The following is a 25,715-nucleotide window of genomic DNA, read 5'->3' on the forward strand; positions in this document are numbered from 1 at the left end:
ATTGGAAGCAAATAGTTGACTCTTAAACAGTGTTGGGAGTAGCGTGGTACAAAAGTAACTAATTACTTTAAATTGATTTTTGCTGTAATGTGGTAATGTAAGGCATTACAGGGAAAGAAAATGGTAACATTTACTCAGTACAAATGTCAGTAACGCACTTTTATGTAACAATACATTTTTAAACCCAGAATCAAGATGTGGGTTCACTAAAAATTAAAATTGCGGGAGGCCTGAAAAAAGATCCAATATCTACATATATTACGTCATTTATGGACTCAGCTTTGCGGGCATTCTATGAGCAGAGAGGATGCAGCGGTAATGGCTCAAATACTCCAGCTGCGTCCTGCGTGTGGCCGCTGTTATATTCACAAAATCGCTCCACCAAAACAAAGTAATTTGTTTGCGATCATTTATATCAGCCCATATTCTCTGGTGCTTCATGTGGTTTTCAGCTGAATTCATAATCTGTGCCCCAGTGATTTCAGCTCATTGCCGCTAGAGCGCAGCGCATATGAAGCTTTTTTTTTTTTTTTTTTTTTTTTGCATTCGGTAGATCCCTTTGGCTGATTAGTTATAAAGTAGGAAATCTAGGAAACAGTTTTTCTGGAAGACGGAGAAAACATGCAGCATGCAGGAAGGTTAGAGAGAGAAAGGGCAGGAAATTATTCAAATAAAATCAAGAAAACAAAACAAAGTGCTTGAAAAGAAAAAACAGTAGGTAGATTTATCCCAAAATACACATTTTTACCAGTGAAAAGCAATAATATATATATATATAATCATTTAATATTTAAACATGTGATAGAATCAGATCACCCCAGAAGTTGGTACCACATCCAGGGCCGTATCAAGGCATTTGCGGACCAGGGCAAATAGGCTTGGAGCCCCCACCACCGCACTCCCTGCTCAGATGGCCCTATTAGATGGCAGCGTGCTGAGAGTACAGATTGTTGTTGCTTTTATTTAATAAACAATCATTTTAAAGCACTGTTATTATATCTGACTGTTTTTAAAAGCAATCCTAGCTCAGATACCACATCACTTTCCACATATATGACATGAGCTCACTGAGCGTCAGATTACCATATTCATATTGAAGTTGTATTGGTGAAAGTAACTTAAAGTAATGCAAAAGTTGAGTAATGCCTTACATTTTAAAATCAGTAATATTGTAATGTAATGAATTACTTTAAAATGAGGGTAACAAGTAATAAATAATGCATTACAGTTTTGACGTAACTTGCCCAACACTGCTCTTAAAACATTTCAAGCTACTTGTTTTATTACCAATAACTCAATATTCAGTGAAATGTATGTGTGAAGTGAATAATGAGACAACCGTGGCATTTTACTTCCTTTAATGAGTCGTTCAGAACTATAGCAGCAACCTAACAACAAGACATCAAACCACACTTGCTTTAATGTTGCAGGCCTATTACCATAATAATTGTAGTATGTTCTCCTTGCCGTAAAACACCCAAGAGTGCTAACACCAGATATTGCCATGTATTTATCTACTAATCAACTTACTGTGTTTGACTCATTTTTCCATGGCATCTCTTCTGGTGCTGATCCGTGACTGGCAACAGCCAAGAAACTCATGGGACGAAAGTGAGAGCGTAATATTTTAGCTTAAGAAATGGACTGCAGTGATCACATATAACCACATGATGTCATTCTTACAAATTGCACCTTTAAAACTTCGATGAAGTACAGAAACCAGCTGTGGCTGTTGAGCTTTATACATGTAACTACTAATTTACCATATGATGAAGATTAAACAAATATTAATACAGAGATGGATTGTGAAGCAGAAGCAGTTGGTAGTGCTGTTGCTTCACAGCAAGGAAGTTGAAGGTTCAATTTCCAGCTGTGGTAATTTTGCACATAGGTAAAATAGCTTTCTATAAAACATGCATTTCAGGTTGACTGGCAAGCCTAAATTGTCTGCATGAGCAAGTGTGTAACATGTTTTTATCTCTATGTGGCCCTGTGATGAACTCCTGTCCAAGGGGCTCCTCCACTCCTCTTGCCCAGCTGCTGGAGTTAGGCCTAGTCCACACGTAGCCGGGGTTTTTTAAAAACGAATATCCACCCCTCCAAAAACTTGCATCCACACCACCTCGTTTTAAAAACAAACTCTGTCCACACATACCCGGATAAATATGTTGTTAAGGACATGCCAGACCTGTAGGCGGCAGTACTCCCCCCGTTCTTAACCTCGTCCTTCGTCTGTGGTCTTCCGCAAGGAGCAGTAATTCCGCTTGCAAAAACAAACAAGCAGAAAGCGCTTGGACAATTGATGGATCAGGTAGTGACAGAGCGCAGCTCTGAGGGCTTCCATGCTGTCGGCTAGTGTAAACACAAGTCGCACACGTGATGTCAGCACTGCTTTGTCGCGGAAAGTGACGTTGCGGACCTTAAAACTCCGTTTTTGTCTGTCCACACGCAGACACCCAAAACGGAGAAAACGCAGATCTTCACTTTGGCTGGAGTTTTTAAAAGATCCGTTTTCCTGTGAAAAAACTCAGTTTTCGTGTGGATGACAGGCCAAAACGTAGAAAAATATCTACGTTTTGGCAGATCCCCGGCTACGTGTGGACAGGGCCTTAGACACAAGCTCCTCACAACCCTACGGAAGAAAAGAGTTTCAGAAAATCTGTGGGTGGCTCATTATCAATGCAACATTAAATGGCTTTCCCATTTTAATTTTACACAACAAAGACATGTGTGCTGTTTCATCAAATAAAGATGAAGAAAAAATGGTGATTCAAGGCAGTGATTTATTGAGCTTATAAGAGCCGATATGTTCCGGTTGCATATGACCTTCTCCAGGGCATAATGTTATTTATTTATTTTTTTTTTTTTACTTTTAACTAACAATTTTCAGGAAAAAAATATTTTAGGAGAATGACTAAACAGATTAATCACAGATACATCTGTCAACAGTTGTCTGTTTATGAAATAATCTTTGTCCCCAGAAGGTGTCTAGTTCCTTTACACAGTCAAACTAATTTCACATTATTTAAGGTGATTTCCCTACAAAAACGTTTTTCACATTAAGTTGTGTTCAGTGATTTCTATTGTTAAATGGTGAAAATGTATTTTGGGTTAAGAAAGGCATAAAAAAGAGAGACAGTGCCTCTGTTCTGAGAATGTTGTGAATAAAGCTGCTGCTAGACATGTTGACACTAAAATGATTCTGCTTTAAATTTATGAGATTCATTTATTGGTGTAATTCTGGAAATCTCAGTCCCTTTTAACAAAAGTTGCGTACATTAAAAGGGCCACATAAAACAGGATTCCAAAGCAGAGATTATTTGCGTTTCTTAAAATTGCATTTAAAACTGAGTTTACACATAAATATAGATGTACCACTTATGGTGTGAGTAATGATATTCATGGGAGCAGCAGACTGTAGTTTTTCTTTAGGAACAAATTGAATTCAACGTAACTTTCTTGTGGGATTCATAAACCTATTTTTTTTCTCCTCCTGTCTTTCTCCTCTTTCTTTCTTCTTTTGCTCATCCTATTATTTCATGTTACCCTTCTGGTGCTGCATCTTTCTATTCCTCCACAACCTATACCCTCCTTATCATTGCTTTCCACCCCTGCATCTCTCTGCTGCTCTTCCTCACAATTTTCTTCCATCCAAACCCCGCTCTCTGACGTGTTATCCTGCACAATACGATTGACCCCAATTACCTTTTTCATCATTATTGTTGATCACACATTTGTTTTTAATCATCTCACATTCATTTCCATTCACTTTCTTGATGCCTAAGCTGCTTTCTCCTTTCCAAATCATGTTGATTCTCAGATTATTTGTTTGCATTTAATCTGACTGACTGTTTTTGTCTTCTGCTGCAATCCTTTTAATTTACGTCCAATCCCTCTCACAGAATCCTCTGCATTTCCAAATGGCATTGCGGACTATGGAGGCCCCACCATCACATCTCCTCTACTACCTGCTGATGATGAATGGCTGGTGGGACATCAGCATTGTCCTCTGCCAGGAGTGGAATATTAGTGACTTTCTCATCCTCATCAAGAACAACACCCGCTTCAACTTGGGCAATATCGTCAATCTGACAATAACACCCCTGCCACCGTCCTCATCTTCACTATCATCCTCAGCAGTGGCATCGGGAGTCCCTCTGGGAGCGGAAACCGTACCATATTTACTGCCCACAGCTTCAACATACGCATCCAATTCCTCCTCTAAACCTGACCAGCAGCAAACTCTCATGCAGCAGCTGGAGGCCCTGAGAGAACATTCGTCCACAACCGGAGTGGTGACGTTTGGGTGCGATATACGTGAAGTGCGTCGTTTGTGGGCGCTCACCACTCGGATGACGCTCCCAGAGTTTCACTGGGTCTTGGGGGACAGCCAGAACGTGGCTGAGCTTAGGACAGAGGGGCTACCCCTGGGGCTGCTTGCCCACGGGGTCAAGGGATCACCTTCTTTGGATCACTATGTTCAGGATTCTTTGGAGATTGTTGCACGTGGAGTGGGCAGTGCTGCCCAGGAGAATCCTGCTATGGCACTCATACCTGGAACTACAAACTGTATGGATTCACAGCAGAGGAACGGAAGCTCAGGGGATTTCTTGGCAAGGTAGGAAACATCATGCAATGACCTTTAAATATAGAATTGCTTTCATATTTTAATAATCATACTGAAGTAACTTTTACACAACACACAATCTCTGCATGACGTTCCAGAGGAAATGTAAAAAAAAAATAAACTCACAAAAGCAAAAGATATAAAACATATGTATTAGATGGGTTAATGCATGTTTTAACTGAGTTATTATATACCATGGTTACTTTGGGAATCATATCTGTGACATTTCTCCCACTGCAACTATTCACCATCGTCTTATCACACCTGAACACAAGCTGCATTTGCTTTATGCTGCTATATATCAACAATTTGAAAAGAAACTTTCTAATGAAACACATTCATTCAGACAGAAGATGATTAAAAGCATATGGTAGAATAAAAAAATACTGGTGGATTTCTGCCGTGTTTATTCAACTTTTTATGTCATTTTTTAGAAGATCATTCTGCAAATGACAAACAACCGCTGGGTTCAATGAAAACCCTGTTAATGACCCCGTGAAAGCAAAGGATTTACCTGATGGCACTTAGGTTAGTGGTTCTAATCTGAGCCATTACATACTCTGAGGATTTGGAGAAGTCAGCTGTATGTCTGGCTCAGGAGAATCTAGCAATGTGATTTACGTTCAGCCTCTGTGCAGCTAGAGAAGTTTTTATGCATCTGGATTTGACCTGCAAGGATGAAAAAGACAGATTTCTCCCATAAAGGTTGCATTCATGCAATAGAACACTGATAAAAACTGAATAACTTCCTTTTGTTCTAAAGTGAGTACATCCATTTAGACCCCATGCATCGGAAATGAGCGGAATCAAGGTCATCATCACGTTTTATGCGTTTTATTGCACACAGTAGAGCAGTAAAGTTGTTTTAGTAGTTTCATTTTCCTGTCATTTATTTGACTCTGCTGTTGGCTTATTGTTGAAGAGCAAAGTGCTCCTTTAATTATTTTTGTTTGTCTCCCAGCCTATGATCTTGTGAATTTTAAATGTGGCACCATCTGCAAAGAGGGATTTGTTCCTTATTTATTAATTCAGATCCCAAAGTGAACCGAGCTCAAATGAAATATGTATTTTGTGTCATTGTTATGATTATAATGTAGTAATTCACCCATCACCTCTTGCTTTTCATTTGTTCCAAAACAAGAAGACAACATTAATTTGTCTTTTGATTTCCTTTATGTACACATTTCCATTTTTCTTTTCTTCCACTTTGTTCAGCGTGTCCTTCTGTGACATCCCACTCGGCAACACATTTGGTAGACATAATGACGAACGTTTCTTTAGTCACAATATTCTTCAAAAGCAGAGATGGCTCAGTGGCTGCAGATGGCCTGAGGAACTGTGAATCAAATGAATAATCTGAGGTTGTGGCAAGAGTCAGACGACATTTTGGAAGTAATTTTGACTTTAATACCCCCAGGACGGTTGGATATTTGGAATAAGGAAAATAGCAAAGATATATTAAAGTGGGTCGTAACTTTATCATAAAGGTCTTTAAATGATAAGAAGTCTAATATAGTGGGTTTACTTGGAGAGCTTCTCTTTTTATGTACTTTTAGACACGTAAAAAAACTCACATTAAACGAATCATTCCATGAGTAATAAGGGACCTGTTGATGAAGTTTAGTAGAAAAGTGATAACATCCTAGAATACCTGTTTTACAAAAAAAAGTTTATTTGTTTATTTTTATTATTATCAGGTCTTCTTTTTCTTTGTACAAATATGGCATGCCTCAGGGATTGATTCGTGGTCCATCATCTTCAACCTTTTATTCCATCTATCTGCTGATGAAGAACGGAGTAATTTTCTTCACTTTCTAAATGAAATAAAACACTTGTTTTGACCCATCCTCTTGCAAAGGACAACGATTCTAAAATTTGTCTCTCACCAGATGGCTAAAAAAGTCCCATCTGGTGGATTTTGGGTGGAGTTAATTAAAATTGCCCCAAACACCAATGGTGTGTGCCTTGAGTGCCAAATAAAAATGCATACCCTGCCTTGTTTTACATCTTGGAGAAATTTTAAAACAAATTAAGTTTTTATTCTTACAGAGATTGTATAAATTCTTCACTCCAAGATTACTGCAATAGTAGGAGCTGTTGAAATTCTGCTCACCTTTTTTTTTCCAGAGCCAAAGTAACTAAAAAGGTTTTCCCTCTGATGCTTCTCACACATTAATCAAATATGTGCAGGCATTACTGAAGAGCAAAATAATCCACCACCTGTTCAGACGTTCTCAAGCTCATTTAAAGTCAAACAGTGGTTTTGACTTTGTCTTCATCATGAAACCACATCTTTCTGACAGGTTTCTGAGTTTACTAAGCTTCATCTTGACCTCCAGTGTTCCTGATAACAGATATTTCATGAAGTAAAAAGACACATTTTTTTCTATGCTACTTGGTGGTGGTGTGATTTTTTGTTAGAAAGCTGTTTACACCTGTGATTTAAAAATGCTTAAAATCACCAGTTTTCTTCAAATGTTGTTTTTCATCTAATTGCTGGCTTAGTATGTATTCATATGAATGGAACCAGCATGTGAATAGTTTTTTCGTTGGCTCCACAGACACAGTATTTTAAAATTTACCACTCGTTTTTGATTGCAAACACTGTTTAAATTCACTAAATATATTTCTTTTTCTTATAGAATGAGTAATAATAAACTATAAATGTGTTATTAGAGTACACCTACCAAAAAAATGTATAATTTTTTTTACTATTTAAAATTATCAACAATAGTGCCATTTTTGGTGCTTCGGGTCAAAACGGACCCGCATAGATGAATGGTAGGATAAAGACAACAAGTCATTTTTTTTTCCATGAAACCAACTTTTATTTAACCAGACCAATTAACCCAACAATTTAACCATAAATTGAACAATGATAAACAACACTGTCAATATATTGACCACAAACTGAACATTGAAAATAATATGGTGTTAGCGCAGGCATGTTGTTCTGAATTAACCATAATCTAAACACAGGAAACAATGAAAACAAACCACAATTTGAACTGTGTGTGTGTGTGTGTGTGTGTGTGTGTGTGTGTGTGTGTGTGTGTGTGTGTGTGTGTGTGTGTGTGTGTGTGTGTGTGTGTGTGTTGGTGATGTGGGCCATAACTGTGCACATTGGGCCATAACTGATCCTCAGAGTAACCCATAGCTTTTAAGTGATGCATACAACAGCCAGTTTTCTCTGCCGGGTAATTTTGGACCCGTAACACCACAGATATAACTTTTTTTTTGAGACCTTTAGAATTTACTAAAATAGTGAAAAATGATTTTGCTGCATTTAAATAGGTGTATCTGAGGATTAGATGAAGCCTCATTTCAGGACAAAAAAGGAAAGTGTACTTTTTGCACAGTTAAACTTGAAAACAGGTCAATTTTGACCCTAACACAACAGAAGGGTTAATTGTGACAGATGGTGCTAATATTGTGACAAGATCTGAAGATACAAATAGCTGGTTTAAAGTGTGCATCCCATTTTATATGCCCAGTTATTGTTGACTCAGGGGTCTAATAAGCAAACTAGGGCTTAAAATATTTAAATTAAACTGCTCAAAAGTCCTTAACCCAAGGTGATTTTATTCTTAAATAAGATGAGCTTTATTTTGAAGAGCGTTTTTTTCAGAATTACATTTCAAAATTAGCTAAGAGGTTAATCAGTTTTTTTAAGTCTCAAGTTTACCTCATTAAAGAGGTCCCCTGCCTAACTAATTGTTGACCAATTTTGAAAATTAAAGTTTCTTCCTCTGTTGGGAGTTTGCTAAGTCATTAGTGGTGTGGTTGATGAAACAGCTTAATAATTAATGAACAGACTCAAGGACTGACAGCTACCGGCACATTTATTAGAAATTCTAAAAACTGCTAAGCATGTTTGCTTCAGTGCATGAGTAAAGAGTGGCCTCAGATCTCAGGGAGACATCCTTAGACCCAGGTGTCAGACTTTAAATGGGCTGTATCATGCTATTTACGGTAGGCACAATATATGATAAAATACAGACACTTACAAAGTTTTGCTATAAACATATAGCTTACATTACATTGTTTCATTCATTATCTGTTATCCCGTACAACCACCATTTGATTCCTACTTTGTCCTGTATAATCACTAGTTTATAAAAATAGAATTAAACTCATGTTTATAAAACTATATACTTGACACTGTCAGAATTCCTATGAAGTGTGCATTCCCTGAATAGTCAAAGAAACTAGAGTAATATTAAATCAAACCTTCAAAGACCAATCAGATTGATAATTGATATTTAAATGGAATATCACATCTTATTGGCCATTTAATAAATGCAGCTAATCCTAACTGCTTCATTTTATAACCATTCAGCTAGCAGTTATAATTTTAGTTGTACTTACAGCTCTGGCCTTTTCATTGAGTGGGTTTAACATTGAAATTGTGTTGGTTTAAAGAGGTACTCTGTGTGAAATCCCACTGTATTTGTGGTGGTTTTAACAAGTAGTCTGTGTCACATTCTGGCTAGGTTTTTGAGAGTTTCTAAAGATAAAATCCAACCATTTTTGTTGATTCTTCAAGAAGATGAGACAGGGACCCTTTAGCTCTCAAAGACATAAATCCCTTTTTGAGTTCTGGACATTATTTAAAGTGCAGACTAGATAAGCAAAAAAGCACTTCTACACATTGTCGAGATTAAACTCCCTGCTAGCTACACTGAGAGACTGGGGATTAGTGTTTACAGTCCAGGGGAGGAATTATCTGGATTTGAGACTGCCTAGATGGGGAGGAGTGGAGCCTCATGACGTAACAACACCCCAACCAGCCTTTTGCAATAGTTTAGCAGAGTTGAAGAAAAGAAGCAGCAGAGAAAGGTGTAGCGTGTTTAACTACATACTAGAATCAACACTGTTTGCTATCAGCTTTGTTAGATTCTGAGAAAAGATCCAAATGAGTTAACAATGAAGCTTCTCTCATATATAAATATCTAGGGAATTATATATTAGATAGAAGTTCATATGCCAACGAGCTTGATCTATTTTAATCCAAAGATTAATGTTTAATTTAAGATAATTAAATTCAATAGCAAACGTTTATTTATTTACTCAGAAGTTAAAGGAATCTTTCCTTTTTCAATAACCAAAAATATACACCATTCTGTGTTTAACTTCAAAGAAAACAGTCACGTTTTTAAAGTTGAGAACTTATTACTAACACTTTTAAAAATGACAATTTGAAATGACAATTTAGAAATGACAATTTTGAACAGACAATTTGATATTAAAACTTGATTTAAAGCAAACCTGTGACTGAATGGAAGCTAAATTGAAAATGTGAGTTTTGGATGCGTGACTGTTCTCAGAAGGTTTCTTTCAGCGAGAGAAGCGTTTCTGGGTGGAAAGTTGGTTTTGCAGCTAACTGAGTCGTTTCTTAGGAAGAACAGCATCAAGCACCATCTGTGTGCTACCTCACCCAGCAAGACGACCCTCTGTGTGGATACGGAGGTCAAGGAGGATGTTGTCAGCCTCAGGCGTACTTGGTCCGGTAGAGAAGACCCGAGTAGAACCGATCCTCTGGTCCAGAGATGTCGCGGGGTCATGGACGTAATTTGGGGGGGGGGGGGGGGGGGGAACATGCCCCCCCCCCACTTTTTCCAAAGTCATGTTTTGACCCCTGCACTTTTTGCCATCCAAAAACAATATTACGCTATATTAAATTGACACTAGTTGAGCTCTAGGACCAAGCAGAAAACAACCGTTAGTGTTGAAGCCTGTTTCCTATTAGAGCATACTGTAAAGATACCCCCCACCCCGTGTCCCCCCCACTTCCAAAGTGAAAATTACATCCATGCGCGGGGTACACGGTGTCGAGTGTCTGGCTTAACTCTGAAGGAGTTTTGCGACAGCTGGTTACAGTTGCGTTTATTCGGAGCAATTCCATCAGCGTGACAGAACAGCTTAGTAGAGAATCGGGTGGCCGTCCCTTTTCTCCTGTTATGGTTCAAGAACTAAACTTTTGCTGCAGGAATTTTAGTTTTAACAAAACCCTCAGAACACGCCCACTCAGCATCAGAAAGCTTGGTCATGTGAGATGATTTTACCCTTTACCCTGGATATCCCTTCTGAATGAGAATGGTTACGTGCAAGATGACCTTCTGGTTTGCTGAACACACATACAGTAACCGATCATCAACAATGATCATTATTATACCCAAAGCATAATAAGTCATTTCAGTAATTAAAATACATTTATACTGAACCAAGAGATTATTTATGATGATTGTAATAACAGTAATAAAGTCAAGAGGTTATTAAAATTATTATTTAAAATTATTATTGTGAACTTGAAGTGTCCTTCATCCTGGGACGGATCAGCAGCAGATAAAGATGATTTTCAGCAGACATCATGGCTCCTTGCGTGTTTAATCTGTGGGGCAATGTTACAGTCGACCCAGCCTGACCCAGCTGGGAAAATGTGACCTTTGTCACAAATTAGAGGACATTCATGACACTACACAGGAACATGTTTGCATGAAGCCAAAAAATGCTCTGAGGGTCTTTTCCATGAGAAAAAAATATAACATGCTCGAAAGCTCTAATAAGTAGATATTGCATGATATATAAAAAATATAAATGCTCTCCATCTGATCTCATGTTACCTGAGTCTCAATGTGTTTTTTGGCTGGCGAAATCTGACATCTGCCACTTGCTTCCTCTGTCATCTAAAGTTGTCCAAAAAACAAAGTTTTGACCTTGAACATTTCTGCAACACATTAACCATTTCTTTGGATTGTTTTGGAATCCCTTCACTGCGTTTACAGTGTTGTGGGGGCCAACAGTGGATCAGAAATAGGTTTTCGCCCTGTAATTGTTGGGATAGCAGTTCACACTAAGGTTCTGTTTGGGTCGGTCGGTTTGACACTTCTCCCTTTTTGCCTGCCGATGGCAGTCGGAGGGACCATTGGTACCTGTGTACAGCAGCCTAGCTCCTGTTCATGCATCCCAAGGCAGCTGTGGCTACATTATAGCTCATCACCATCAGTGTGTGTGTGTGTGTGTGTGTGTGTGTGTGCGTGCGTGCGTGCGTGTGTGTGTGTGTGTGTGTGTGTGTGTGTGTGTGTGTGTGTGTGTGTGTGTGTAGGTGTGTGTGTGTGTGTGTGTGTGTGTGTGCATGTGTGAGTGATTGTAGGCTTCTGCAAACTGTTTTGAAGGCCTTGACTTTGGAAAGTACCATACTACAAAAATTGACAAAGTATTAAACCCATGATATAATTTAAAGTCATATAAGACTTTTTAGATTATGTGATTTTCTGTGATTTCTTTGTTTCTCTTTTTTTTTTGTTGAGTCACAATTTTAGATGTTTGTTGAACAAGGTAACCTGCAGGGATGAGTTGTCATCACAATGGCGTTGAAGGCAGAAAGCGAGTGACAGATGAGCAACAGAGAAGCTGTGGCTGTCACCAGGTTGGACATTTAAACCCTCGGGGAATCTGTTGCATGATTAACACAGACTTGTGTTTGCAGCAGGGCTGCTGCCCAAGCCATCAAACATTCACAAAAGAGAAAGGCCGATGACATATGTATTAGGGTGTTTCTTTTTTTTTTTTCATCAGACAAATGCAGTATCATAGGAGAGTTTGGCACCAGCTAAATGCAGAAGTAGGTCAAATGCATGAGTTAAATGTTAATGTGAGGCTGTGAAGGATGCAAACATAGTCTAATGGAATAAAATAAAATTGATTTAAGTTACATTTATATTTTTTTTTGTCCTTTTTGGGCAGCAGTAGCACAGGTTCAATCCTAGCTTGTGTGTCCTTGGGCAAGACACTTAACCCACCTTGCTGGCTGGTGGTGGTCGACGGAACCAGTGACGCCTGTGTTAAGTAGCCTTGCTTCTGTCAGTGTGCCCCTGGGCAGCTGTGGCTACAAGGCAAGGCAGCTTTATTTATAGAGCACATTTCTAACACAGAGGCAATTCAATGGGCTTTACAATGCTTTGCATGCTGGTAGCAGAAGGACCTGTGACGCTAGCTGTGGCTAGTGTAGCTTACCACCATCAGAGTGTGACTGACTTTTGCATCTTGGGATATATATATATGCATATCCAGCAGGAAAATATCAATCCTCAAAAAATATTTACTTTACTTTGGTCAGCATTAAAGGTAGAACTAGAAATATTAGAAAATGGTGCAAAAGATAATTTGTCAATAATTTAATTTAAAAGGTGAAACTGAATGGTAAAGGGCTTTTATTTGTATAGCACTTACTTAGGGTTCCACAACCCCCCAAGGCACTTCACAACACAACCACTCGTTCACACATTCACACACACACACACATTCACACACTGGTGATGATGAGCTACGATGTAGCCACAGCTGTTGTGAGGTGCACTGACAGAGGCAAGGCCTGTTGAACACTTGCGCTACCATTCCCTCTGACCATCACCAGCAGGCAGCTGTGCGTGTGTGTGTGTGTGTGTGTGTGTGTGTGTGTGTGTGTGTGTGTGTGTGTGTGTGTGTGTGTGTGTTTTGAGGACACGCATGGCAGCATAAGAACAGGGAGCAAATTAATAAAATAATTTGGCTCAGAGTCTCCAAAAGCAACGCAGCTCACTTTGTTTATCTTCAAAGACTTTTCCCTCGCATTTTAAACATCGCCCACGTGCTCAGGGATTTCAACATTCCTGAGAACTCCTTCGAAACTCTTTGTGAGCACTACACTAACCTTATGAGACAGAACTGTCGCTATCCTCCCCAATCTTACTCACCCTAATGTGTAAGCGGCAGAAGTGTCACACTCCAATCAGCTAATTCACCCAAAACACCTGCAAATAGTTCCTTAGCCTCAGTGAGTACCAACCTGGGGTCCTTGCAAATAAAAGTGTATTCTATATATTTAATAGTTTATCACTTTGGCTATCCAAAATGTAAATTGTACTTGAAGGTTATTATTTAAGTATTAGATGATTAATTGGCTAGCCCTAGTTCCTATAAGGAACAATTAAGATTTTTTTTTCCTTATGCACAAAACACCTATTAGACGAAACAGGTGCTTATCTTAATGAGAACTTCTTATAGCTCCTTATTGGCATTTGTGCTTTCTAGTGACTGGATGGAAACATTATTTTGACCTTCAGTAGTTTCGTGCAAAACGTTCTACTTTTCTTATCAGCATCATGCCAGCAAATCCAATCATTCATTTTATGGATTAATTATTGGATGGCTGTCTTTGTTGTAAATGAGCCAACAGTTACAATAAACCAGGCTATTCTAGGCAGTTAAATGTTGTACTGAAAAAATAAGGAGATGATTTTTTTTAATTTTATTTTATATTTCTACACTGGTTAATGCAGAGAGTTTCTCTATGTTTCCAATTCAAGAAGATAGTTTTCTTAGCGATGCATATGGCAGTCAGAACCACGTGAACCAAAGATGTTTCAAATGGGACATCGTCCAGGTTTCCCAGTAAACAAAGAGAGGGGGAAGTTGGGATATGACATTTCAGACATTTTGACAGATCCTCACATACTCTACCCCCAAATTCCTGGACAGGTGGACAGGACCACAGTGCATGAATGTAATTGTCAGGAATGTTGTGTGTGCAGTGTGTACAGGTGTCAGACGACACAAACCCCATCTTGAACATCCGATGACCTGTATAGTGTACTCTGTGTAGAATTTTGTACTGAATTAATTGTAAATTGGGGTGTCTGATCATTTTAAACGTTTTTAAACAAGTTTGGGACCAGAAGTTCTGGTCAAACCTAACTGATAGATCCACCTCCCATTTTTCAATAGGGATTGCAATTTTATCGTCTATTTTGGAAAGTGTCATATACTTTAGACAGCAGTTTGGGGGGTTTGAGATTATAGAAGTCAAATACCCTTGGTGGTGTTTGTAATTCTATTTTATTGAGCTTAAATTTTTGTTTGACTACAGATTTAATTTGGTGATATTCTAAAAAGCTATTCTTATCCATTCCAAATTGGGAGACTATTCGATTAAATGGGATGAAGTCCAGTCCATCATATATGTGTTCCAGGTATAGGATTCCTTTATTTTTCCAGTCCGGAAGGTTCATCATTTGGTAATTTTGCAAAATGTCAGGATTGTTCCAGATAGGTGTGTGTCTGCATGGAATTAGTGAAGACTTTGTCATTTTTAGGTACTCCCACCATGCTGTCAGAGAGGTGCTGATACTAGTACTTTTGAAGCTTTCATGTTTTCTTATGCTTGAGCTAATAAATGGTAAGTCTGAAAGCTCTATCGTATTGCAAAGTGTCTGTTCTATATCTAACCAGGACTCATCTAGTGGGTTATCTTGCAACTATCTCGGTATATATTGCAGCCTGTTGGCTAAGAAATAATAATTAAAGTTGGGTAAATCCAGTCCTCCTCTGTCTTTGGTCTTCTGAAGCATTTTTAAGCTAATTCTTGGAGGTTTATCCTGCCAAAGGAATTTAGTAATTGAGGAGTCCAGAGATTTAAACCAGTCAGCTGGTGGTTTGTTTGGGATCATCGAGAATAAGTAATTTATTCTGGGTAAGACCATCATTTTAATAGTAGCAACCCTCCCCATGAGTGATATCGGAAAAGGATTTCCATCTTGCAAGATCATCTTCCACTTTCTTTAAAAGTGGGATGTAGTTTAGTTTGGTTGGATCTGCCAGCTTGGGAGATACATTAATTCACAGGTATGTGATATTCCCTGACTCCAATTGTGTATTAAGCAAATTGACAAATGAGAAATTAATTGGTAGAACTGTGGATTTTAACCAGTTTATAGAGTAATCTGAAACTCTTGAAAAAGAGTTTATCAGTTCTATTGAATGGGAGAGAGAGGATTGAGAATTCTGGAGAAAGAGTAAAACATCATCTGCATAAAGGCTGATCTTATGTTCTATTTTCGTACACTCTATGTCTTTAATAGTTGTTGTTTGCCTAATTGCTGCCGCTAGTGGTTCGATAAAAATAGCAAACAGTGAGTGGGAGAGTGGGCATCCCTGCCTAGTCCCCCTCTGAAGACAGAAGCTAGCTGATATTTGGTTGTTTGTCCTGACACGTGCTGTTGGTGAACTGTATAATGTTTGTAGCCGGTTTATGAAGAAGTTACCAAAACCAAATTTATGTAAAGTTGCAAATAAGGACTTCCAGTTAACTCTATCAAATGCCTTTTCTGCATCTAGAGATGATATACTAGTTTCTATATTTCTACTGTAAGAGAAATCTATCAAATTATGTAATCTACATGAGTTTTTGTGCTAAAAATTGTGTCTTTGTGTCAATAATTCCAAAAAGTTCTAATTTAACTTTACGTAATTTGCTCAGTAACTCTTCTTCTGTGGATGCCTCTAAAGACTTAATGATTTCGTCTAACTCCTGAATACGTTTGTTTTCTGTTTTTTTCTTATGTGATGAGAAAGAGATTATTTTACCTCTCATCACTGCCTTTCCTGCCTCCCAGAGAATAGATGCTGATGTTCCAGGCAGGTCATTATGTTCTAAATATAAAGCCCACTCCTTTTTTAAAAAATCAATAAAACCTTCGTCTTTAAGCAGTGATGTATTAAACCTCCAGTTTTTGCTTGGTGGGATTGTCTTCTTGTTTACCAGAGTTAAAGAACCCGGAGCATGTTCGCTGACAGCTATGGGGTGTATCTCGGTGTCTGAAATGTCAGCCAACAATGACCTGCTGACTAGAAAATAATCCAAATGTGAATGAGAGTGATGGACGTGTGAGAAAAAAGTATACTCTCTACGGTTGTGATGAAGAGATCGCCATGCATCACAAAGCCCATAATCACTCATGTACTGTTGAAATATGTTAGTGGATTGCCAATTGCGCTGAGTCCCAGCTGTACTGAGCCAGTCTGTTAAAGTGTCCATCCAAAAATTAAAATCACCTCCAAGTATAAGTGGACAGTCCAAGTGTTTGGAGAGTACAGAGAAAAACTTATGAAAGAATGGAGGGTAATCAATATTTGGACAGTATATGCTGACGATAAGTAAGCTTTGGTTTTGTATAGATATTTTTAACATTATAAATCTACCCTCTGGATCTGAAAATGTGTCCAATACTGCGAAATTGGTGTTTTTGTGTATTTAAATAGCTACACCTCTTTGCCTAGAGTTATAGCATGCAGAGAACATGCTGGGAAACTCAGGTGTTTTAAGTTAATCTGCAGATGTGGCAGATCTATGAGTCTCTTGTAATAATATTAAGTCTGCTTGCACTTTTTTTAACTGATCAAAAATTTTTAATCTCTTCTCTCTAGAGCCAGCTCCATGTACGTTCCATGAGACAAACCTTAGTGCACCCATAGATGTGTGTGTGAGTAGCTATAATATGACAACTTCATGTGTATGAGATAAAATAAGTAATTAAACACATACATTAATCTTATAGTAAATAATAGAGAGTTAATAATAAGGGTATTATTATAATCATTATTATCATTTGCAACATTAAATATAATAAAAATAATAGTAGCAAAAAAAAAACAATATTTTTTCCAACAACATTAATATCAAAATATTAATGCTGATAATGATAAAGTATAAATAAATAATAATAAAAACAAAAACAACAACAATAATAATAATAATAACAATAACAAGACAAGCCCAACAGTGTTTTGATTGTGCAATGAAACGCCTTAGGCTACTTATCCGTGTGACTGCGTATGGAGTCTGTGTGTGTGTGTGTGTGTGTGTGTGTGTGTGTGTGTGTGTGTGTGTGTGTGTGTGTGTGTGTGTGTGTGTGTGTGTGTGTGTGTGTGTGTGTGTGTGTGTGCGTGCGTGCGCGCGCGCAAGTTGTGTGCTGCAGTGTGGAAAGGGAAAGAAAATTGTGCCATGCAGATGTAAAGACCCAACGGCAGATAAGATAAAGGGAAAGAAAGGAATTATAAAGGTTAAAAAGAGGAAAAAAGAAGAAAGAAAAGAAAAAGTGTTGTGGGTGTGAGGTGGTGAGGGAACAGGTGAACATTTCTAAATGGCTCTAGCAGCTATAAATCCTCACATGTTCAAACCCAGTGAGTGCTGTTAATAATAATAAAGTTGTACCTGAAGTTTGTCTAATAAAGCCAGTCTGTTACTCCTCGTTCTTTGTAGATCTTACCGTCAACAAACAGTTTATCCACGGAGATCACAGCCCGCTTCCCATCCTGGATAAACTTCTTGCGCAGCGGGAAGAGAACTCGGCGGTGATCCAGAATTTCTTTAGGAAACTGGTCGTTTACGCTGTAGTCTTTACCTTTAAGCTCTCTCCCGCGGCTTTTAAAAAGATCTTTCTGCTTAAAGTGCTCAAATTTAGCCACGATGGGACGAGGTCTTCTGCTGTCTGTTCTTCTGGCGCCAAGGCGATGTACCCGATGAAAGGTTAAATGTTTTTAACCGTTTCCTCAGGTATCTTCATTTGGGTGTGGAGAAAGTTCTTGATGGTTTGTTCGCAATCCTCCGCTTCTCCTCCGGTCTGTTCTGGAAGGCCTGCGGACACCAGGTTATCGCTCATGCTGCGTGATTGGAGATCCAGAACCGTCTTCTTTAGAACTTTGTTGTCCTGGGAGATCCTGCAGTCAAGGAGGAAACTGATTCCCACAGAGACGCGTTCTCAGCCGCGAGCCGCTCCACCTGCTCCTGGCTAAACTCCAGAGATGTTCGGAGGTCCTGGAATTCCTTGTGAAGCAACTCTAGCAGGTGGAGTCGCCCCTCAAATCCCAGAAGCCGTTAATCAATGGACTGTAGTAAATCTAAGACATCCTTATGGGGAGATGAGGCCTCGGACGAGTCCCGGGGACGGCTCCTCTTGGTCCCAGGTGTTTCCGTCTCAGCTGCTGCTGCTTTCTTCGGTCCCATGACAAAAATCTCAAAAACCTTGTCAATATATATTTGCAAATTTTCTAAATTTTCTCCACTTACCTCCATGTTTAGTGTGTTATATTTACCAGATTTATAATTTTTTTTGCGCTGTCAGTGAGTAAATTAGGCGAAAATCCGTCTTAATTGTTTGTGGAAGTTGATTAACAAGCTGCCATCTGCTTCAAAACGCCGCCGTGTGTCCGGTCATTGGGCCGTCAGCGCATGCGCATGCTTCTGACAGCTCAAAATATTTTCTACAATTTTAAAAATGTTTTTCAATAATTATTGATATCGATCAATATAAAAAAAATACCCATATACTTTTTTTCTATATCGTCCAGCCCTAATACATACATACATACTATTTTTAATCAACCCCAAGTCAATAGTCCACTTTTTCCTACGAGCAAGTCCACCTCAGACTGAAAAGGGTTTTTTTATTTAAAAAATACTTTGTTTCTTAGTTAAAAACCCTTAAAAATCCCACAGTTTAATAATAAACTAAGGATTAATAATAGGCAGCATTCTAATAATATAGAATAATATAGAAAGATTGTCTAGTCAGACCAGAACACATTTCTCTCACTATGGAATGCTTTGAAGGTCACTGTGATTTATTTATTATTTTGTGTGTTCAACCCTTAAACCAAGACCAATCAGGCAGGAACCCGGCTACCAACAAACTCTTCATCCTGACAGGCAGATCTCAGATCTTTTTCCATCACATCACTACCTCTCACTTCCATTTGCTGAGCACTCTGAAAGCCGTGCTTTTTGTCATTCATTCATTTGGTCCTGTGGGAAAATCCTTTCAAGCAGTGTCACTTAGTATTATGTGGGGGAAATAAACCAAAAAGACACTTGGCCCATCTCTAGATTGGCTTCTCAGCAGTAGCACACTTGTATGGACTAAGGAGGCTTATGGTTTTGTTGCTGTAAAAAATGTGTAGAAGAATTTTGAAAAAAATAAAAAATAATTAAATACAAAATAACATATCACACCTCTGGACACTAAAACTGATTTTATATGTGTTCAACCTACTGAGACACAACTTATTACAGTTAGAGCTGATAATGTAGATTCAAAAGGAGGTTGCTTGACGAGTTAACTAGGTGTGTTGTAAATCTGCAGCCTAATCTTGAGCAGCAGTTGCTGAGCAGAGTGGCAGCTCAGGAAATATAGAGTGTGCAGGCTGTAGCTGGCCGAGCTGCTGGACCTGGATCCCACACAGCCAGGCACAGGTTGACAGCAGGTTAGAGAATAAAGCCGGAGGCGAGGTGCAGTGGCAGCAGGGCAGGTGGGCTTAGCTGGAGGCCTGGCTCGCTTCTGAACCAAGCAGCAAGATGATAAAGCACAGGAGAACAGAGACCTGGAGCATTTACTCTCAGAGATAAAAACAGGAGATCCTGCTAACATGGTGGAAAATGAAAAAGATTTGTATTTTTTTAAACCATTACAGAGAAACATGATGCAGAGTTAAAGGCTGCAGTGTCTTGCTGCTGACGTCTGGATAAACCCACACATGCTGACATGCACATATGCTCAAACACAAGCAAATGCATGGATGACAAGCTGTACAGACCAATAGGAGCAACGGGACGGCCCAGATGTTACGGCGAAGATTATTATATTTTTGTATTAGGCTGCCAGGCTCTAAAAAGGATCACATTTTTCCCATCAAACCACTTTTGCTGTCATTGTGCTGCAGAACACATTTAAGGTTTACAATGATAAGCAGAGAAAAACTGCCACCCAGTTTTATTTATTTAATTTTTTTTTGATGAGGTACAAAAGCAGCAGACCATTATCACTGAAATGTCACATGTCACTGCCACATATCTGCAGCTGAGTCATAACGAAACGGGTTTTGTGCACTTGCCTCTATAAATAATTTGATGTTTAGACTGCATGTCCTGGGCAAAAAGTCAACAGCCACAGATTTCTGGTCGCTTGACAAAATATTAAAATAAACATAATTTTGGGTTGCAATGTGAATTTGATGATCACTTTGCACACATGCTATAAATAACACCATCAAAACAAAAGATGCACTTTGTAGACACATTATCCGTGACCATGTGTATCTTATTTATATATTCATTATTTGAACCTGATTTAGAAGGGTTAAAAATGAGTGGTGCTTGATGTTTGGCAAATGTAATGCTTCAAAGATAAAACGTTTCACTGGGGTTTGTTGCAATGCAAACATCCACATTTTTATTTTAAAAGAATAAAACCACATATAGCATCACAAATAGCCATATTAGGAAGGTGGGAGAGATGTGTAATAGCAAGTGCAGGTCCTGGGAAGATTTGCAGCCTGTCAGAAATCACGATGTATAAGATTTAATTATTCATGTTAATATTAAAGTACTCAGTGTTTACAACTGAAGAAACAACTGAGAACTGTAGATCCTGGTTGATTGATCACCATCTTGTGTTGTGAAGTAAAGGTACATGCACTTTTCTGTCATGAGCCGGGGTGAGTACTCCTGTTCTCATAACCATCTGTGAGTCTCTTGCCAGGAGAGGGAGTGGCCCAGCTGTTCCTGATCAGCAATCAGCGGGGTGCCTTCCTATTTAAGGTGGATGGTGGACACACTTCGACGCCGGAAGATTGCCTCAGTTTTGGTAGTAACCAGCCACTCGTGTGATCTCTAGTGTTCTTAGGATAAATGTTATTCGTAGTGTTTGCGCTTATATTGGGTTTACCCTTCCTCAGGATTCCTGTCGACCTCCTCGGATTCTGACCTCTTCCAGGATTTTGGATCCTCAGCACACGGACCATATCACCACCGCCATAACCCACCTCTCATCTCACCCAGTGCCCCATCCACCAGGACGCCCCGCTTCTCTCCACCTCTGCTCCCTCTCCTGCGCTTCCCCGGCTCTCTACCTCTCCCTCCTCCTGCCAACACATACACCCCCCCCCCCACAGTAAGTCTGCTGAACACCTCTGCCTGCCTACTAAGGATTGTGACACCAGAACCTTTGCTCACCCGTGTTCTCCCTCCTCCAGACGCTGAGCTGATTGTTGCAGTTTTCAACCACAGAATTATCTGTGCATCTTCAGTTCCCCTTTAAATAAATCATTTTTTTCATCCATTTTTGGTCAGTGTTGTGTTCTGCATGTCTTGGGTTAGTTACCTTCCCTCAACCATGACATTTTCTAATAATAATTTGATTTACGTTTAGCTCAAGTACTGTACATGAACAACGCAATGCACAATAGATTAATTTTTCCATTTTGAAATGGGATATACTTATTTTATGTACTTCTACTTTGTTCACAGCCACACCAGAAAAACCTTAGAGGAAGGGAAAGCTCTCTACAAAAGACAGCATGAACTCTGCTTCAGAAGAACTCCCACGTTCTTAAATATTTACCAGTTTCTAGCTGTGTGAAAAAGTTTCCTGGTCAATCTGCTGCTGGTGAAATGAGCAATAAGCAGCCGGCATGGCAAGCAGTTATATCACATAAAGGCAATTTTTGTTTGTGTGTTTTTACCCCAACATCAAGATTCAACTTCCCTAACTAGCACTCACCTAAGGTGTTCCATAAGGTCAGCAGTAGCTCAGAAGGTAGAGAGGGTTGTCCAGTAATCAGAGGGTTGTAGGATCAATCTTGGCTTCCTGCAGAGAATGCTCCTGTTAAGTCCTTGGGCAAGATACTTAACCCACCTCGCCTGCTAGTGTTGCTCGGAGGGACCTGTGGTGCCTGTGCTCGGAAGCCTCGCCTCTGTCACTGCGACCCAGGGCAGTTGTGGCTCATCATCACCAGTGTGTGTGTGTATGCACAGGTAGATAAACGATTGTGTTGTGAAGTGCCTTTGGGGGTTGTAGAACTCTAGAAGGCGCTATACAAATACAGGCCATTTACCATTAATTAACATAATCTTTATTTTGTATTTTTATTAAACTTTGTAATGGGCTCCAAACACATCTAAAACTACAATCAAATGAGTGATCAGAAATCCCCTCTACAGGTGATTAAGGATACTGGGGGGGGGGGGGGGGGGGGGGCAATTGGCTGCTCTCTGGGAGTTCTAGTGTTAAGTGTTTCTGCCGTCATTTCTGCCTCTGCTAAAAATCTAATTTTACACACATTCTATCAACCCATTTTGAAGCTAAGGCCCTACTGATCATTGATACAAACTGCCAAAATGAGTTTTCTCTGCAGGGTGGCTGGGCTTTCCCATAGGGTTAGGGTGTGAAGCTCTGTCATTCGGGAAGGGCTCGGAGTAGACCTGCTGCTCCTCCACATCAAGAGGAGCCAGTTGAGGTGGCTCGGGCATCTTTTTAGGATGCCTCCTGGATGCCCCTCTGGTGAGGTTTTCCGGGCACGTCCAACCGGGAGGAGACCTAATGGGAGACCCAGGACATGTTGGAGGGACTATGTCTCTCACCTGGCCAGGGAACACCTTGGGGTTCCAAAGGAAGAGCTGGCCCAAGTGACTGGGGAGAGAGACGTCTGGGCTTCTCAACTTAGGCTGTTGCCCCCGTGACCCGACTCTGGATAAGTGAAAGAGAATTGAGAATGGATGGAGAGAATTGAGAATGGATGGATGGATGGATGGATGGATGGGCCCTACTGATTCTAAATATGAGATGCTAGAGAGCAACAATAACAGAAATTGTTAATTTCCAGCACATCTCCAACAAGTTACTTACCATGTTTGTTTTATTCAGATTTTCTTATTGTTTACTATTAGCCCTACCTCTTGTTTTACACTGACTACGTTTACATGCAGCCAGTAACCCTTTTAAAACCCGAATATTCACAATAACCTGTTCCGCACGGCCATGTAAACACCGCCAAAAACCCGGATATGCTCATAACCGGGTTTTTAAAAACCCGGTTACTACACCTGGGGTAACCCTTTTCTAACCCGAATGTTTGGTTGTGTAAACGCATATCAGGATATCCCCATCAAAGCGTGTGTTCTGCGCATGCTCTGGTCGCAAGGAATCTTGGTCTTTTGAGTAGCGAGACGTCTTGTATGCGCCAGAACACCGGAAGTAAACAACAAGTTGGGAGCAACATGGCGAATCGCGGCACAGCACCACACTTTTGGAGTGACGAGGAAACCTGTCTTCATCGGTCTGGTGAAAAGTATGAACATGATGTCTTTTGTTGACGGCCGAAAGTACAGAGACAGCGAAATATACGCATTTTGCGTCTTGACATAGTCCATACGTCCTGACGCTACCCCAAAGTCTGCATTTAAATCGGGTTATGCAAGTTAGGGGTAACTCTTTCTATTTATGCTTGTAAACGGGTTATTCTGATCAACTCAGAAACCCGAAAACCGACCTTAACCCGATCATAACCCGGATATTGGCTGCATGTAAACGTAGTCACTGAAAACAGTTTAGATGGAAAACAAAGTCATGTTGACTGAAAAAATCAGGCTTAGATCTCTAACATCCAGTAGGACTTATCTTTTTCATTTGTGAATGTCAATCAGATTTTATTTATAAAGTGCTTTTCAAACAAAGTGTTTTACAAAATGACCCCAAATTCTCGCAACAGCTTAAAAACTAACAGACATATGCAAGCACACACACACACACACACACACACACACACACACGTCAGTGTTATGATGGCTCTCGTTGGCTAACTGAGCTGTCCATGTAATTTTGGTGAGTAACACAATTCTATTGGCCCTAACAATCCAAAAGACGTTTCAATCATCTGAACTGACCAGTCATGGAGATAGAAAACGTCTGTGTAGCTAGTGTAGCATCTGGAATAGCTCGGCCCTATACCAGCAGCAGTTTAAACCAACTTTATTTTCCTGTTTTCAGCGGAAATACAATTTAAAAGCATTTTTTTTTATTTAGAAATTAAAAGCGCTTGAGTTTACAATAATAATGTCCATGTCTATGGTTTGATTCTATGCCTCATTATTTTTAATTTAAAAAAAAAAAACAATATTTTTGGGGCAAATTTTCTTGACTGATTAAAAAGTGAATAATTGTGAATAATTATTTACAAAGCCTCAATTTTTTTATTGAGCCCCACCCATACATTTTACATTTAGAGAGGTTATTCAGTTCCTTATAGTTTTTTATTATTATTTTGCAATAACTATAGATAAAAACTAGCCTAAAAATGTCACGGTTTGCCTCTGCAGTAACCCATTTGCAGGAATAAAGATCCTTTATCCAGAGTTCAAAAAAGATTTAATAAACAAAACTTCCTCCACTGACTGTGGGAACCAAAACCAAAACCAAACTCAATCCATACAAGTACAACTCAGCAAAGACAACTCCACACCGATGACTGGCAGTAGTGGCCTGAAATAGGGTGAGGGCAATCAAGATGATGTGGTTCAGCTGCAGCACTCCAGGAGGTTCACAGGGAAGGGGAGGATTCCTGAGAGGAGCTGCAGCTGACCTGAACAAAACAACAGAGAAAAAGTTAAACACAAACACAAAAAGGGGCGAATCATAACATAACCCCCCTCACAAAGTCCGGCTCCCAGACGGACGTCTCGGCTGGGTGGGGTGTTCCCGGTGAAACTGATCGATCAGATCACGGCTGATGATGTGGCGTTCTGGGACCCATTGCCTGTCCGCCGGGCCGTAACCCACCCAGTCCACGAGGTATTGGACGCCCCTGCTCACTCTCCTCGAGGCCAAGAGCTTATTCACGCTGTAGACAGGACCGCCATCCACAATGCGGGGAGCTGGAGGGACCGCAGGTGGCGTCTGCAGGGGACAGAGTTTCTCAGGCTTCAGCTTGCTCACATGGAACACAGGGTGGACTCTCAGTGCCCGAGGGAGCTCCAACCTGACGGCTACTGGGTTGATGACCTTGGTGATGGGGAAGGGTCCGATGAATCGGGGCCGCATCTTCCTGGCACCCCCCTTCAGTGGCAGATCAGCCGAAGAGAGCCAAACCCTGTCACCCACCTTGTACTCCGGAGCAGCAGACCTCCGGCGGTTAGCCACGGAGGTGAACCGTTCCTGGTTCCGAACCAGTCGGGAACAGTACTCAGTCCATGTACGACGGCAGCGCCTCACGAATGCTGCAGGACCGGAGGTGGAAGCCGACCTCTCCTGATGGGGGAAGAGAGGCGGTTGGTACCCGTAGGCAGCCTGGAAGGGGGAGAAGCCAGTAGAATTAACCAGGGTGTTGTGCGAATACTCAGCCCAGGGGAGTTGAGAGGACCAAGTCTGGGGGTTCTTCAGGCACATAGCATGCAGGGTGGTCTCCAGATCCTGGTTAAAGCGCTCTACTTGACCATTTGTCT

The 25,715-nt window shown here is 40.0% G+C and overlaps 1 protein-coding gene across 1 annotated transcript in view; it reads left to right on the forward strand.

Moving 5' to 3' along the window:
* The window catches only part of grin3a (glutamate receptor, ionotropic, N-methyl-D-aspartate 3A), a 101,135-nt gene that overhangs the window by 24,704 nt on the left and 50,716 nt on the right, over nucleotides 1-25,715 (forward strand). The window contains exon 2 of the mRNA XM_015976536.3: nucleotides 3,903-4,618. Coding sequence (XP_015832022.3) covers nucleotides 3,903-4,618 — 716 coding nt within the window. The remainder of the gene's footprint in view (nucleotides 1-3,902; nucleotides 4,619-25,715) is intronic.

The sequence above is a fragment of the Nothobranchius furzeri genome, chromosome 6, assembly GCF_043380555.1.
Source record: "Nothobranchius furzeri strain GRZ-AD chromosome 6, NfurGRZ-RIMD1, whole genome shotgun sequence".
NCBI lineage: Eukaryota > Metazoa > Chordata > Actinopteri > Cyprinodontiformes > Nothobranchiidae > Nothobranchius > Nothobranchius furzeri.